This window comes from Salvelinus sp. IW2-2015, linkage group LG16, assembly GCF_002910315.2.
Source record: "Salvelinus sp. IW2-2015 linkage group LG16, ASM291031v2, whole genome shotgun sequence".
NCBI lineage: Eukaryota > Metazoa > Chordata > Actinopteri > Salmoniformes > Salmonidae > Salvelinus > Salvelinus sp. IW2-2015.
The window spans coordinates 21,074,982-21,089,376 of NC_036856.1; the positions used below are offsets into that span (position 1 = coordinate 21,074,982).

Here is a 14,395-nt window from a genome sequence, read left to right on the forward strand (position 1 = left end):
GTTGTAAGACAAAACTGCATATTTTAGAGTGCGGTTTTATTGTCCCCAGCACAAGTGGCACCTGTGTAATGATCATGCTGTTTAATCAGCTTCTTGATATGCCACACATGTCAGGTGGATGGATTATTTTGGGAAAGTGTGCTAAAAATTTGAGAGAAATAAGATTTTTGTGCATATAGAAAATGTTGGGGATCTTTTATTTCAGCTCATGAAACATGGGACCAACACTTTACATATTGCGTTTGTTTTTGTTCAGCATAGTAAGGGGGTAACGGATTAAAGAACTGTCATAAATTACAAGAACCACATAGCCAGGGATCGTGGAAATCAGATTGAAACATGACCCTCATGTCAAAATCATCATTAAGCCCTGCTGGATGTAAGGTACCCAGTGTATGAATCCAAAAAAGTTCCCTTTGGCACAGCTTTTCCCTCCTATGGGTGAAACTCAATTTCCTCAACCATTAGCTTGTTTTAAGGCACTTTGAGAGAGGTCACAGACAGAAAGTGACAATTGAAAGGAGAGTTTAGGAGAGCATAGCACACACAGTATAGCTGTCTGAAGAGAGGATTTGTAGAGATGAAGAGAGACTTAAGGCAGAGCCTCCCAGCTGACAGTGAGCACCAGGTGACCACACACCTGCTTGTGGAATGTCTCCTGCTCTAATTTCAGCCTGCACAATGCCTCCTGATATGGAACACTCGTCATTTTATTCAGAATTTTGAAAACATTATTTGCCACGTCTAAGGGATTTGTTAGATTGTACGGATGCAAAAGGCAGTATAATCTCTGACACATCTGACACAGGAAGTGAAATGACATTTGCATTCCCCTCTTCTGATAAGCACAGGCATCAATGTAGGTCATGTGTATTTGAAACATACAACAGCTACTGTACATACTGTATGTCACCTGATATGCTAAAATGTCCCGTAACAGTTCTGGGTATTTTTGCATAAGAGGGCTTTTTTGTACACAATAGATTTTAAAAACACATGAATAGCAACATCCTGGTTGATTTTGATTTCCCATCACTGGCAGCATCTCTTAAAGCATAAAGTAGTACCGGATAAAACTGCACGAAGTCAATTTATTCCATATAAGGTTGAGAGATTGAGTTTTTCCATCCCACAGTGGATTTCGTCACATTCTGCATTTTTCATTCAACCACAATGGAGAAGCACTGTTTATTTGCCCTAAGTCCCTGACGCATGGTACTGTGGGCTAGGGCCCCTAGAGATCTATACTGAATCCAAATCTAGCTTCACTCCTCCCTCTGGTGCCAGTGAATTCCTGTCTGCAGTGTCACTAAATACTGCATGTTGCCTTTTTGGGGGACCCAGACAAAGACGGGAGAGATGGGGGAGCAGAGTTCATATGGAATGATTTAGTGAGCAGGATGTGGTTTGAAGCAGATTGTTTTGGGAAATTCCCTTGTCTACTCCTGGTTTGCAGCTTGACATTTTAGGAGAAGTGAAACAGGGGAAGACATAGCGTTAGCTCTGTAGAGAGAAGAGGGATTATAAAATGTGTATGATACAGATAATGAGCAATGGTAAACTGAATAAAAACACTGCTAGCAAAATTTAATTTGAAGGATTTTTCACTTTTGACTTATTGACTGCAGCCAAAACATGAACTCTGTAACGTCTGTTTACATCACACAATTAGCTAAACCACAAAGTACAACTGCAGTATCCATCAAGCCAAGGCAGGTATGGTGAATATATGGTCAAGAACATGCCTTTGGTCTTCATTTTGAAAATGATACCAGCTGCAGACACTGAAATATAAATGAAAAAGACTGCAGTGACATTCTGTGCAGCCTAACAGTACACTATGAAAAGGCTGCCTTGCATGGATAGGTATTTAAATAGTAAGGTTTACAGAGGAGCATGATTTTCACTGCTGTGCAGTACAGCTTTCCCACCTGGCCAGAGGAAATGTCATGAATCTGTGGGTCCATAGCTGCCTTCCACAGGTAGCGGACGTCTGCCACATGTCCGTGAGAGGTGATCATCTTATCATAGATGCAGGGGTGATAGGGGGCCTTCCCTTCCCCTGAAAAGTAAACATGTTCTTGGGGAGACACCCCCATGGCGTTGGCACAGATGCCCATGAACACATCGTCAATGTACAGCGAGGCATTGAGGAACAGAGTTGCCTGGTAGATTTTGGCAGCCACGTCCCTTGAGACTACATACCCTGCCCCCGCGGTGTAGTCTGGGTAGGAGGGCCACTGGTACATCTCATAAGGCACGTGGTACTTGCTGTCCTTCTGGCGGATAGGGGGGGCTCCCCTGTGCACGTGGCCCACCCAGAGGTCCCGGGCCCCCTGCTGGATCAGGCCCTGCAGGTAGTGCACCAGGTTGGGCATGTGGACAAAGATGTCGTCGTCGGCTGACATGAGGAAGCGTGCTTTGCTGCAGTAGGTGTGTCTCCAGCGGAACTGCAGCAGCAGTTTGATGGTGAGGTTGTGAAAGGTGTCCACAAAGTCCTGCTGGACCAGGTCCCCATAGACCTGGTCCTCCCCCAGCAGCCCTCTCTGCACACTGCCCCTCTGCTGGGGGTTGGAGTAGACCCCCAGGGCAAACACCACCCTCACGGTGGCCCCCAGCTCCTTTTGGATGTAGTTCTCATTCCCCCAGGTGGCCCGGATGGCCTGTCTCCTCTCCAGGTTCTCTGGGGAAGATTTGACAAACAGCAGCAGCAGCACTTCATTGCTGTTACACTTGTCATGGTGGTTGATGAGGTACAGGAAGTTGCTCAGGCTTTCCGACTCCTGCTGGCTGATGCCAAAGCTCTTGTTGATGAAGTCATAGCTGTTGACCAAGTAGCGGTTCTCCACATGGTGGTCCAGCTGCTCCCAGCAAACCATCAACACAGACAGGACAAAGCCTGTCGTCACCAGCTGCACACATTGACATCTTCTGATCCTTCTGAAATTCATAAACATTCTGCGATCCTTCCTGCCCTCACCCCGTTTTTTTGTCAAGTCCAATAGGTAGTTGCCTTTGAGAGGCTTCTACTTTCACAATTATTCCAAATGATTTGGGAGTGCATGAGTTCCATCATATTGACCCAACTGGAGACATGGGCTCCTTTGAGAAATGTTGGTATTTCGTTGAATTTCATCTCCTCCGCTCTCTACTGTGACTGTATTGTTGAGACAAGTATGTCTCGAGTCATCACTGTTTTGCTACCCGTGTCCACACAGTCCGGTCAAAGAGCGACCCACATCATAAGATCTGAAAAGAGAAAGACAAAAATATGAACAATTGGCTAAACCTGTGTTTGGACTTCTGAAGTTATTCCAATGGTGCTAAAGTGCGAACTCTGCCGGGCTACTTAAATCAATTGCGCCCGCCTATTCTGTACCAACTGGAGCGAGACTAGTTACCACAGCCACAAAGTCAAAATGGTCTATTTTCTACAAATTCATGAAAAATGTTTTAGCTTTTTGGTCTTAATTTAAGGTTAGGAGTGTGGTTAATGTTAGGTTTAAAATCACATTTTAATAAGATAAATTGTTAAAATAGGCAGGGTTTATGACTTTGTGGCAGTGGTAACTAGTGACGACCAAACAACAACCGTGGGTCGAATTAGTCAACAAAGCTTGGACAGTCCAAATTCAATATTGATTGTAGGTCTATGAACACAAACTGGTATTGTGGCTTTTCAATCAGCCTACTCATCGGAATGAAATAACAACAAGGCTAAAGGCGAAATTATAAATGTTCTCATATTCCAATGATTCAAAATAAAAGAAGGAAAGCTGTAAAAAAACACGTATGCTCAGTGCTCGCTACACAAGAGAAGCGTCATGGCTCGCAATTGAATTCGCGACCAATTAGTGTAGGTAAGGTAAGCCTACATGTTTACCAATTCATTTTGACCTTACCTTTTCAAACGGATTTAATAAGCCTACTATGAATGCAGGGCGCGAGGACATTACTGAGGGAAATTATTTAATCGTTCCTCCTAGCCTTTATTTGTTTTCTGACTGTTGTTTTGCAGCCTACAAATGTTATAGTTGAAACCGATGATATGAAATGCCTTGAAGTAGTCCACTGGGCACACCACGTCATTTAAACTTGGACATTTGGGCAACATTTGGTTGATCAATGAGATTTCAACCTGTATTCACCCACTTGAAAAGACAGCCAGAAGTTTGTTGATTTCCCAATGTGTTATCACTATGCTTTCAACCATCTAAAGGCATAACCAAATTCCAATGGAAAAACAATGCCAAATGTTTGGTTTAGTTGTCATGTAAATATGTTATCACTGCGCTTTCAACCATTTAAAAATTCAACAAAGTTGAAATGGGAATACATTATTAGATATTTTTTATTCATACAACAATTTAATCATGTGTTCTCACTGTGCTTCATCTAATAGCACAACGAAATGACCTGGATTGTAGTTGAGATTACATTAAAAGTACATAGTGCTAGTGATTTTCTATGATTACATAAGAAGGCATTTATAGTTATTACATTAACCTCAATGTGGCCATGGATGTGTTACTCATTTTAAGGTTGAATAAATACTGTTACTTTAGTTTGTAAGATAGCCTTAACTTTAGGCTATTTACTGTATTACAAAATTAATATTGAATTGTGTTTGGTTGTCAATGCAACCAAATATCAACTGTTTGAAGGAGATGTATCTTTTGTACCACTGACTTAGTCTGGCTTTAATTCTTAATGCTCTGGCACCCCAATGGTGGAACAAACTCCCTCACGACGCCAGGTCAGCGGAGTCAATCACCACCTTCCGGAGACACCTGAAACCCCACCTCTTTAAGGAATACCTAGGATAGGATAAAGTAATCCTCCTAACCCCCCCCTCCCCCTTAAAAGAGTTAGATGCACTATTGTAAAGTGGTTGTTCCACTGGATATCATAAGGTGAATGCACCAATTTGTAAGTCGCTCTGGATAAGAGCGTCTGCTAAATGACTTAAATGTAAATGTAAATTCTAGTTTGTCTACAAATTAATCATTAATAGTCTCCATCTCAACCAAACATTTAAATTAAAGATTAGGAGTAAATCAAATTCAACTTTATTTAAAGTGCATTTAATGTTTGATTTTAATTAATCCTATTCATTATCTTATATTTTTGGTTGGAGATGTGAATCCAACATAACAATTCATCATTTGTAGACAAACTGGATTTAAAGTCACACTAAGTCAGTGGCACAGATGGAACTATCATAGCAGAAGATACATCTGGTAATATTTGGTTGCATTGACCACCAAACACAATTCAACAAATGTATAATTGATATGTTGGATTCACATCTTATATTAAGGTTTATCTATGTTGAAAAGTGGTTACCATGATGACACAATCCTGTGGTAGAAATGACACCCTCAAAACAACATTTTACATGGATGACTTATGGGTTGATGACTTGTAATCCAATGTATTTTCCAAGTAGATTTCACGTCACAATACGTTGACACATTACGTTGAACAACATTGATTCAACCAGATTGTGCCCAATGGGAGGTTTTTAGTGTCAGTCTATTTGCTGGAGTCAAGATACAAATAGGCCTATTACCTACAAGTGGTTTTCAGCATACAGGAAGCCTCTAGACAATTTATTATATGCTATGTCACAGAGGCCGTAGTGACTAACTTCCACAGAAGAATTAGGCAGCAATGGAGGTCAGGGCAGGGCAAATTTGTTTCATACAATTTTCACTAATTTGATTAGAATATTGAATTTCTGTTCTTTTTCAGTGCTTACATCCATCCCTGTGTGCTCTACAGTTGAAGTCGGAAGTTTACATACACCTTAGCCAAATACATTTAAACTCAGTTTTTCACAATTCCTGACATTTAATCCTAGTAAAAATTCCCTGTATTCGGTCAGTTAGGATCACCACTTTATTTTAAGAATGTGAAATGTCTGAATAATAATAGAGAGTATGGTTTATTTCAGCTTTTATTTCTTTCATCACATTCCCAGTGGCTCAGAAGTTTACATACACTCAATTAGTATTTGGTAGCATTGCCTTTAAATTGTTTAACTTGGGTCAAACGTTTCAAACGAAGTGAGGTGAATTCTGGCCCATTCCTCCTGTCAGAGCTGGTGTAACTGAGTCAGGTTTGTAGGCCTCCTTGCTCGCACATGCTTTTTCAGTTCTACCCACACATTTTCTATAGGATTGAGGTTAGGGCTTTGTGATGGCCACTCCAATACCTTGACTTTGTTGTCCTTAAGCCATTTTGACACAACTTTGGAAGTATGCTTGGGGTCATTGTCCATTTGGAAGACCCATTTGCGAAGAAGCTTTTAACTTCCTGACTGATGTCTTGAGATGTTGCTTCAATATATCCACATAATGTTCCTTTCTCATGATGCCATCTATTTTGTGAAGTGCACCAGTCCCTCCTGCAGCAAAGCACCCCCACAACATGATGCTGCCAACCCCATACTTCATGGTTGGGATGGTGTTTATTTGGCTTACAAGCCTCCCCCTTTTTCCTCCAAACATAACGATGGTCATTATGGCCAAACAGTTCTATTTTTGTTTCATCAGACCAGAGGACATTTCTCCAGAAAGTACGATCTTTGTCCCCATGTGCAGTTGCAAACCGTAGTCTGCCTTTTTTTGGCGGTTTTGGAGCAGTGGCTTCTTCCTTGCTGAGCGGTCTTTCAGGTTATGTCGATATAGGACTCGTTTTACTGTGGATATAGATACTTTTGTACCTGTTTCCTCCTGCATCTTCACAAGGTCCTTTGCTGTTGTTCTGGGATTGATTTGCACTTTTCGCACCAAAGTACGTTCATCTCTAGGAGACAGAACGCGTCTCCTTCCTGACCAGTATGACGGCTGCATGGTTCCGTGGTGTTTATACTTGCATACTATTTGTACAGATGAACGTGGTACCTTCAGGCATTTGGAAATTGCTCCCAAGGATGAACTGGGCTTGTGGAGGTCTACAATTTTTTTCTGAGGTCTTGGCTGATTTCTTTTGATTTTCCCATGATGTCAAGCAAAGAGGCGCTGAGTTTGAAGGTATGCCCTGAAATACATACACAGGTACACCTCCAATTGACTCAAATTATGTCAATTAGCCTATCAGAAGCTTCTAAAGCCATGGCATAATTTTCTGGAATTTTTCAAGCTGTGTAAAGGCATAGTCAACTTAGTGTATGTAAACTTCTGACCCACTGGAATTGTGATAGTGAATTATAAGTGAAATAATCGGTCTGTAAACAATTGTTGGAAAGATTACTTGTGTCATGCACAAAGCAGATGTCTAACCGACTTGCCAAAACTATAGTTTGTTAACAAGACATGTGTGGAGTGGTTGAAAAACTAGTTTTAATGACTCCAACCTAAGCGTATGTAAACTTCCGACTTCAACTGTATCTATCTATTCAATGATGATGGCCTATTCACCGTGTTCATCAGTCAGAGTCAACCCTCTGTGCTTGTTCAGTGTGAAGTATCTTAAAGGGATAGTTTGMGATTTTGGTGATGCTGCCCTTTATTTACTTCCCTAGAGTCAGATGAACTTGTYGATACCATTTTTATGTCTTGCGTCCAGTATGAAGGAAGCTAGTATTAGCGCAAAGACTGGAAGTCTTTGGGTACAGCTAATATGCTAGTTAGCGTTGGCTCACGAATCTACCTCTAACTTCCTRCATACAAGACACAGAGACCTACTAATAGTATTCACAAGTTAATTTGATTCTAGGGAAGTAACTTTTGTGAATGAATGCAAAAGCTAACCCAGCGCAAAGTTCAATAATGGAGGGGCTTTAAACCAACAGAGGCCATGGAATTGCTGAAGTCTGTACAAAACAGTCACCATAACAACAAGATATCATTACAGCAGCAGATTTAGGCAAACGGGTGGTGCACAACAATGAGCTGCCCTGACAGCATGCATCGTCATTCTAGTGGAGACGGCATGCATCGTCATTCTAGTGGAGACGGCATGCATCGTCATTCTCGTGGAGACGGCATGCATCGTCATTCTCGTGGAGACGGCATGCATCGTCATTCTCGTGGAGACGGCATGCATCGTCATTCTCGTGTGCACATTTGTTTACATCCCTGTTAGTGGCGGCAGGTAGCCTAGTGGTTAGAGCGTTGGGCCAGTAACCGAAAGGTTGCTAGATCAAATCCCCAAGATAATCCATCCACCTGACAGGTGTGGTATATCAAGAAGCTGATTAAACAGCATGATCATTACACAGGTGTACTTTGTGCTGGGGACAATAAAAGGCCACTCTAAAATGTACAGTTTTGTCACACAACACAATGCCACAGATGTCTCAAGTTTWGATGGAGCGTGAAATTGGGATGCTGACTGCAGGAATGTCCACCAGAGCTGTTCCAGATAATTMAATGTTATTTTCTCTACCATAAACCGCCTCCAACGTGGTTTTAGAGAATTTGACAGTACATCCAACCGGCCTCACAACCGCAGACCACGTGTTACCACGCCAGCCCAGGACCTCCACATCTGGCTTCTTCACCTGCGGGATGGTCTGAGACCAGCCACCCGGACAGCTGATCAAACCGAGGAGTATTTATATCTGTAATAAAGCCCTTTTGTGGGTAAAAACTCATTCTGATTGCTAGGCCTCACTTCCCAGTGGGTGGGCCTTCCCAGACCCACCAATGGCTGCTCCCCTGCCCAGTCATGTGAAATTCATAGATTAGATTTACAGTGGCAAGAAAAAGCATGTGAATCCTTTGGAATTACCTGTATTTCTGCATAAATTGGTCATAAAAGTCACAACAATAGACAAACACAGTGTGCATAAACAAATAACACACAAATTATTGTATTTTTCTTGTCTATATTGAATACATAATTTAAACATTCACCGTTGACTTGCGTAAAGCTGGAAAGGGTTACAAAAGTATCTCTAAAATCCTTGATGTTCATCAGTCCACGGTAAGACGAATTGTCTATACATTTAGAAAGTTCAGCACTTTTGCTACTCTCCCTAGGAGTGGCCATCCTGCAACGATGACTGCAAGAGCCATAATGCTCAATGAGGTTAAGAAGAATCSTACAGTGTCAGCTGAAGACTTACAGAAATCMCTGGAACATGCTAACATCTCTATTGACAAGTATACGATACGTAAAACACTAAACAAGAATAGTGTTCATGAGAGGACACCACGGAAGAAGCAACTGCTGTCCAAAAAAACATTGCTGCACGTCTGAAGTTCGCAAAAGAGTACCTGGATGTTCCACAGCACTACTGCCAAAATATTCTGTGGATAGGGTTCACATACTTTTTCTTGCCACTGTATTTAATTTGGCTGATTTCCTTATATGAACTGTAACTCAGTAAAATCGTTATGTTGCATTTATATTTTTGTTCAGTATAGATTTGCTCAACTCCTGCGTCCTCCGTCCTCTCTGGCCTCCTTTTTGAAAATGGTCAAAGGTAATCGAGGAGAGGTGGCGAGGAGACGTAAAGTGGACGAAAAATTTATGAAATGACTCATTCTCCAATCGCGTGTCATCAGCCAAATTACATTTACAGGCTGGAATCCCAAAATAAATGTGTAAAGTGATCAAAACAAATATAACTAGTTGTGCAATACATTCAATAGATAAAATGATAAGTAGCTTTTCATCTTRGAGAAAACAATAGCTGATTCCAAGGGGGGTGTGACAAATTTAAAGTCTTTCACGAAGGGAAACACTTGTGCTCCCTCGCCAAAAGGAGGCTATCGAGGAGGGGAGACCGTCTTCCGTTTGCCTACTAATGAATTGACACACTCCACTGTTTCCGGGTCACAGAGGAGAGAGAACGGATGACAGACAATGGACTTTTGCACAAACGAGGAAAATCCCTGTAACTACGTTTCTAGGACATACTGGTCGTAAACAATGCAACAGAGAGTGGGGGAATTTAAATGTTACATTTAACCCTGCAATTGTAACACTGGGCGCTTTCGAGCAGATCACTTTTGCCAAGAAGATGACCATCGTTGGTCACCACTTTTTTAAAGTGTTGAATTATGGGGATAGAAATTGTCCGACCTTGTCAAAAAAATTGTCCAAAAATATCATGTGATCAAAGGTCATAAAATTTTGACTGCAAGTTTCTGTAATTGCTCTTCACCAACTTCATTCTGCAGCCATCGCCTGCATTGTGGGAGGCTCTATTATCAACCACTCATTAGGGTGTTTTTGTTTGACCCACGCAAACGTGACCAAAGACATCACTGACACAGGAACCAACTTTGCCGCAATCCATGTATACAGTGGATATGCGCACATAAATGTGATATTTGATGCTTTCTCTCACCAATTGATTGTACAATGTACACACGAATGTAGAGTTTGTGAGCGTGTGATATGGGGGTTGGAGACACGTTTAATTCAACATTATAAAGAACAACTTTTAGAAACAATGGAGCCTTGCTGTTGAAAACCACATCAGTGTCCCGCTTTTGGCTGTCGCAGATGCACTTCCCCCGACTTCACTCCTTGGCTTTCGTTTAACAGTCGCCTTACCACTCAAACAAGCCCACCTTCAATGGTAAAAATGAGGGGTAATTGAAAAATGTTATGATTTTAAACTGATATATGGATGATGTAATTGACAAAAAAGCTATTTTGCTATATCGACATTTTATACTAATAAAATTGATCAAAGAAAGAAATTTTGTTTGTTTTACTCAAAAAGGTAGGGGTCAAGGGCCTCCCAGGTGGCGCAGTGGTCTAGGGCACTGTATCGCAGCGRTAGCTGTGCCACCAGAGACTCTGGGTTCGCGCCCAGGCTCTGTCGCAGCCGGCCGCGACCGGGAGGTCCGTGGGGCGACGCACAATTGGCCTAGCGTCGTTCGGGTTAGGGAGGGTTTGGCCGGGGATGTCCCAGGGATGTCCTTGTCTCATCGAGCACCAGCGACTCCTGTGGCGGGCCGGGTGCAGTGCACGCTAACCAAGGTCGCCATGTGCACGGTGTTTCCTCCGACACATTGGTGCAGCTGCCTTCCGGGTTGGATGCTCGCTGTGTTAAGAAGCAGTGCGGCTTGGTTGTGTTTCGGAGGACGCATGGCTTTCGACCTTCGTCTCTCCCGAGCCCGTACGGGAGTTGTAGCGATGAGACAAGATAGTAACTACTAACAATTGGATACCACGAAATTGGGGAGAAAAAAATGATTGACATCCCTAAAGATTCTTATGAATAAAGTAGTCAGAAGTTTAGTATTTGGTCCCATATTCCTAGTGCGCAATGACTACATCAAGATTTTGACTTTACTAACTTCTAGGATGCATTTGCAGTTCATTTTGGTTGTGTTTCAGATTATTTTGTGCCTATTATTACGGATAATACTGAATGGGTCGCCAATCATGATGATTGAGAAAGTTACAGAGGGTCAAAAATCATACCCCCAAGACATGCTAACCTATTGGTAATGGTGAGAGGGGGTATGATTGGGGGTATGATCTTTGACCCTCTGTAACTGTCTCACTCATCATGATTGGCGACCCATTCAGGATTATCTGTAATCATGGTAGCATCCACATTAATTTAGAAGTGTTTAGAAACATATATTCTTATTCTTATTTATAATAAAAGTTACTCAAATGACACAATACATTATTTACCATTCATTTCTATTGGGCACAAAGTAATCTGAAACACAACCAAAACTAACTGCAAATGCATCCAACAAATTTGTATTCACAATGTGATGTAAGCTTGATGTGCTGAAAAGCCTCTACCCAAGAAAAATTGGAGCTACTAACCACTATAGATAAGAACACTTAAACAGAGCTCTTATTTGTATTAGCAGATGTTTTATCATATCTACCAATGATCTCTAAAATGACCTCATTTTCTATATCATTGTTGAGTATAATTGTGTTTTTTATTCTGTTAGATTTCCTGTGTCTATTGTTTAAAACCTACCAAGAGAGGTTAGGTTCCAATTCTATGAAAGGGGATTGGCCTCTCCCCCCCTCTCTCCCTCCTCATCCCAGCGATGATTCTACTGTTAATGGACATCTCCCCACAGGCTAACTGTAAAAACAGTGTGAACTCTTGCTTTGAGCACCCTAAGGTATTATAAACAGTCTTTCAGCTAGAGCATAAAACCCCCACACCTCCCTCTCCCTGATCACTTACCAGCCTGTGGGTTCCATCCACGTGTTTCTGGGAAAAGTACAGAAAAGTACTCTCCCCTGCCCCTCCTTTCCAGTAGATGAGCACTATCCCCCTCTTTCACACTCTTTTTCTCTTTCCTGTCTGTGTGTAGGGAACAACAGCGTAACTGTGTAGTATACTCCAGGGTTCAGGGCTGCTACCTGAGCTGCTCTGTCTGTATATGTCTCTCCATCTGTGTGACTGTGAGAGAGTGAGAGAGCAGAGTGGGACTGGTGGGGGAGGAAACTGCTGGGCAAGAGGGGGAAAGCCCAGCCCCTTTACTCCCTCTGCCTGCCTCGGCTTAGTCAGTCTATGATTTCTCAAGTTATTATCAAATCAGTGAGGCCAACCAGCAGGAGTGAGGCTGGATTCTATGTCAGAGCTTGGAATTTGTCATCTGAATTGCATCCGGTAGTACATACTCTTCATAATAAAAGTAATTCAGTGTTCCCGAGGGTCACATTAGGGAAGGGATTGTAGCCATACAAAGTCAGGTATGCACAGGACAAACTGACATTGGCAAGGTGTTCTTTTAGTACATGACATGTATACGTTCTTTGTTTTATATAGTTAAAGCATTGCTTTTTGGTTGGAGGGTGATTTTATCTTCTTCTTGGCACACAGAGGGCTGTAGACGTCTCAGCTCGTTTATGCACTAATACATTTAGCTAGTGTAAACAACTTGAGGGAGAACGACCAAGTAATTATCATTAATATAAACACTGTCCACTAGGGCATTCAAGAAAACTTGTCTTACTTAGGAGCACCAATAACAGGCTAGGCACATGACTTCATGGAATGTTTTTTCCCCCAGGGGTTCAATGAAGGCGTCTCTGTCCATGATATTTATTCACACGATGCTGCCTTCCCACAGCCAAAAATGGATATGCAAATATCCTATTGTGTTGGGACTTGGGAAGGCAGTCACCTATGATATGACAGATGCCTGCCTCCGTGAGAGTGGCGGGTGCCTTTGAAGAGCTTTATTGACCTATAAAATGTGCTCATACATCAAACAGCACTCAGTGTCTCGATGGGCTCGTGATGGCACATAAAAATCAAGACCTCAGAACTCATGTGCACATTAAAGGGGCCATTAAAGTCTGGAAATGTTAGCTTTGCTCAAGCTCCTTGGTTTTATAACAACCTCCTCTGTTAGGCCTTGTTTTCCCCCCCATGTACCTCATGTCTGGGGTGCTGTGCTTCTATATCTAGCGGAGCATCTTTTGGGTTTGTTTGATGACCGTGTTTTCCACCTTCGACTGAGTGCACACCCACCTCCTGATGAGGATGATTATTTGGTTGGAGAACTTTGACAAAGCATTTAGGATATGAGTGGCAATTYGAGTCTCCATTCTGGGTTTTATTAATTTATCTGCACTGACAAATACCACTAAAGGGCTTCTCTGTAATTGGTGTGTATTGACGGATCCTGTATTTTTCCTCCCTAGACACATCATGAATGAGCTGATTGAAACTGAGAGGCTGTACGTCGAGGAGCTGCAGAGCATCATGGAGGTGCGTTTGTTACTGTGACACGTTGTGAATTAGTGGCAATAATGTTAGAGACAGTAGAGAAGGCTCTCCTTTCTCTGCTAACTGCACCTAGGGAACATAAAACCTGACATTGCAAATGTTGCATCAGGTCTGGCCATTTCAGAATACTGTATGAACTTTTGTTGAACTTAAAATGTGCTTGCTTTGTCGATTTAGATGAGCCATTAGGCTACTCAAACTGTCACTGATTTATGTTCATATAATGTTCATTCAGATGTTAGGTGTAAAGCCATGTGAAGGACTGGGTTTTATTGGGTTCACATTATCACAGAGGCGTCATAGTTTTACTTATTGGCTTTGAATGTAATTTTCTTGTCCAGGGGTACGCTGCCGAGCTGGACAACACAGAGCTTTCCCCCCTAATCCCTACAGCACTGGAGAACAAGAAAGATGTGCTTTTTGGCAATCTCCCAGAAATATATGAATTTCACAACAGGTAAGCAAATTTCCTCTGTCTCTTTCTGAATTGCATTTCCATATCCAGCGAGTAGACAAATGTGCCTGTGACATCAAAAGAAAAAGGATTGGCATGGTCCCTATCCCTGCTGCAAAATGATAACAATCCTGAGGGAACCATCTTCCTATCCCAAGTCTCCCATTGCTAACAACTGCCATGCTTTCATTGGCTGCAGGCACTCACATGGAACAAGTGGTTTGGGCAGTTTATTCCCCCCCTTTTTGTACTGG

The 14,395-nt window shown here is 42.1% G+C and overlaps 2 protein-coding genes across 8 annotated transcripts in view; one reads left to right on the plus strand and one right to left on the minus strand.

The window, feature by feature from the left end:
- Positions 1-14,395, plus strand: part of mcf2l2 (MCF.2 cell line derived transforming sequence-like 2) — a 130,848-nt gene that overhangs the window by 81,018 nt on the left and 35,435 nt on the right. For all 7 annotated transcript variants that reach the window (XM_024004497.2, XM_024004500.2, XM_070447597.1 and 4 more), the window contains 2 exon segments: positions 13,603-13,669; positions 14,029-14,144. In XM_024004497.2, coding sequence (XP_023860265.1) covers positions 13,603-13,669; positions 14,029-14,144 — 183 coding nt within the window.
- b3gnt5a (UDP-GlcNAc:betaGal beta-1,3-N-acetylglucosaminyltransferase 5a) lies at positions 179-12,359 on the minus strand. The gene is made up of 2 exons (XM_024004504.2): positions 12,134-12,359; positions 179-3,249 (listed from the first exon to the last, which is right to left on the minus strand). Exon 2 carries the CDS (start codon positions 2,955-2,957, stop codon positions 1,839-1,841), a length of 1,119 nt encoding a protein of 372 aa, XP_023860272.1. The 5' UTR covers positions 2,958-3,249; positions 12,134-12,359; the 3' UTR covers positions 179-1,838.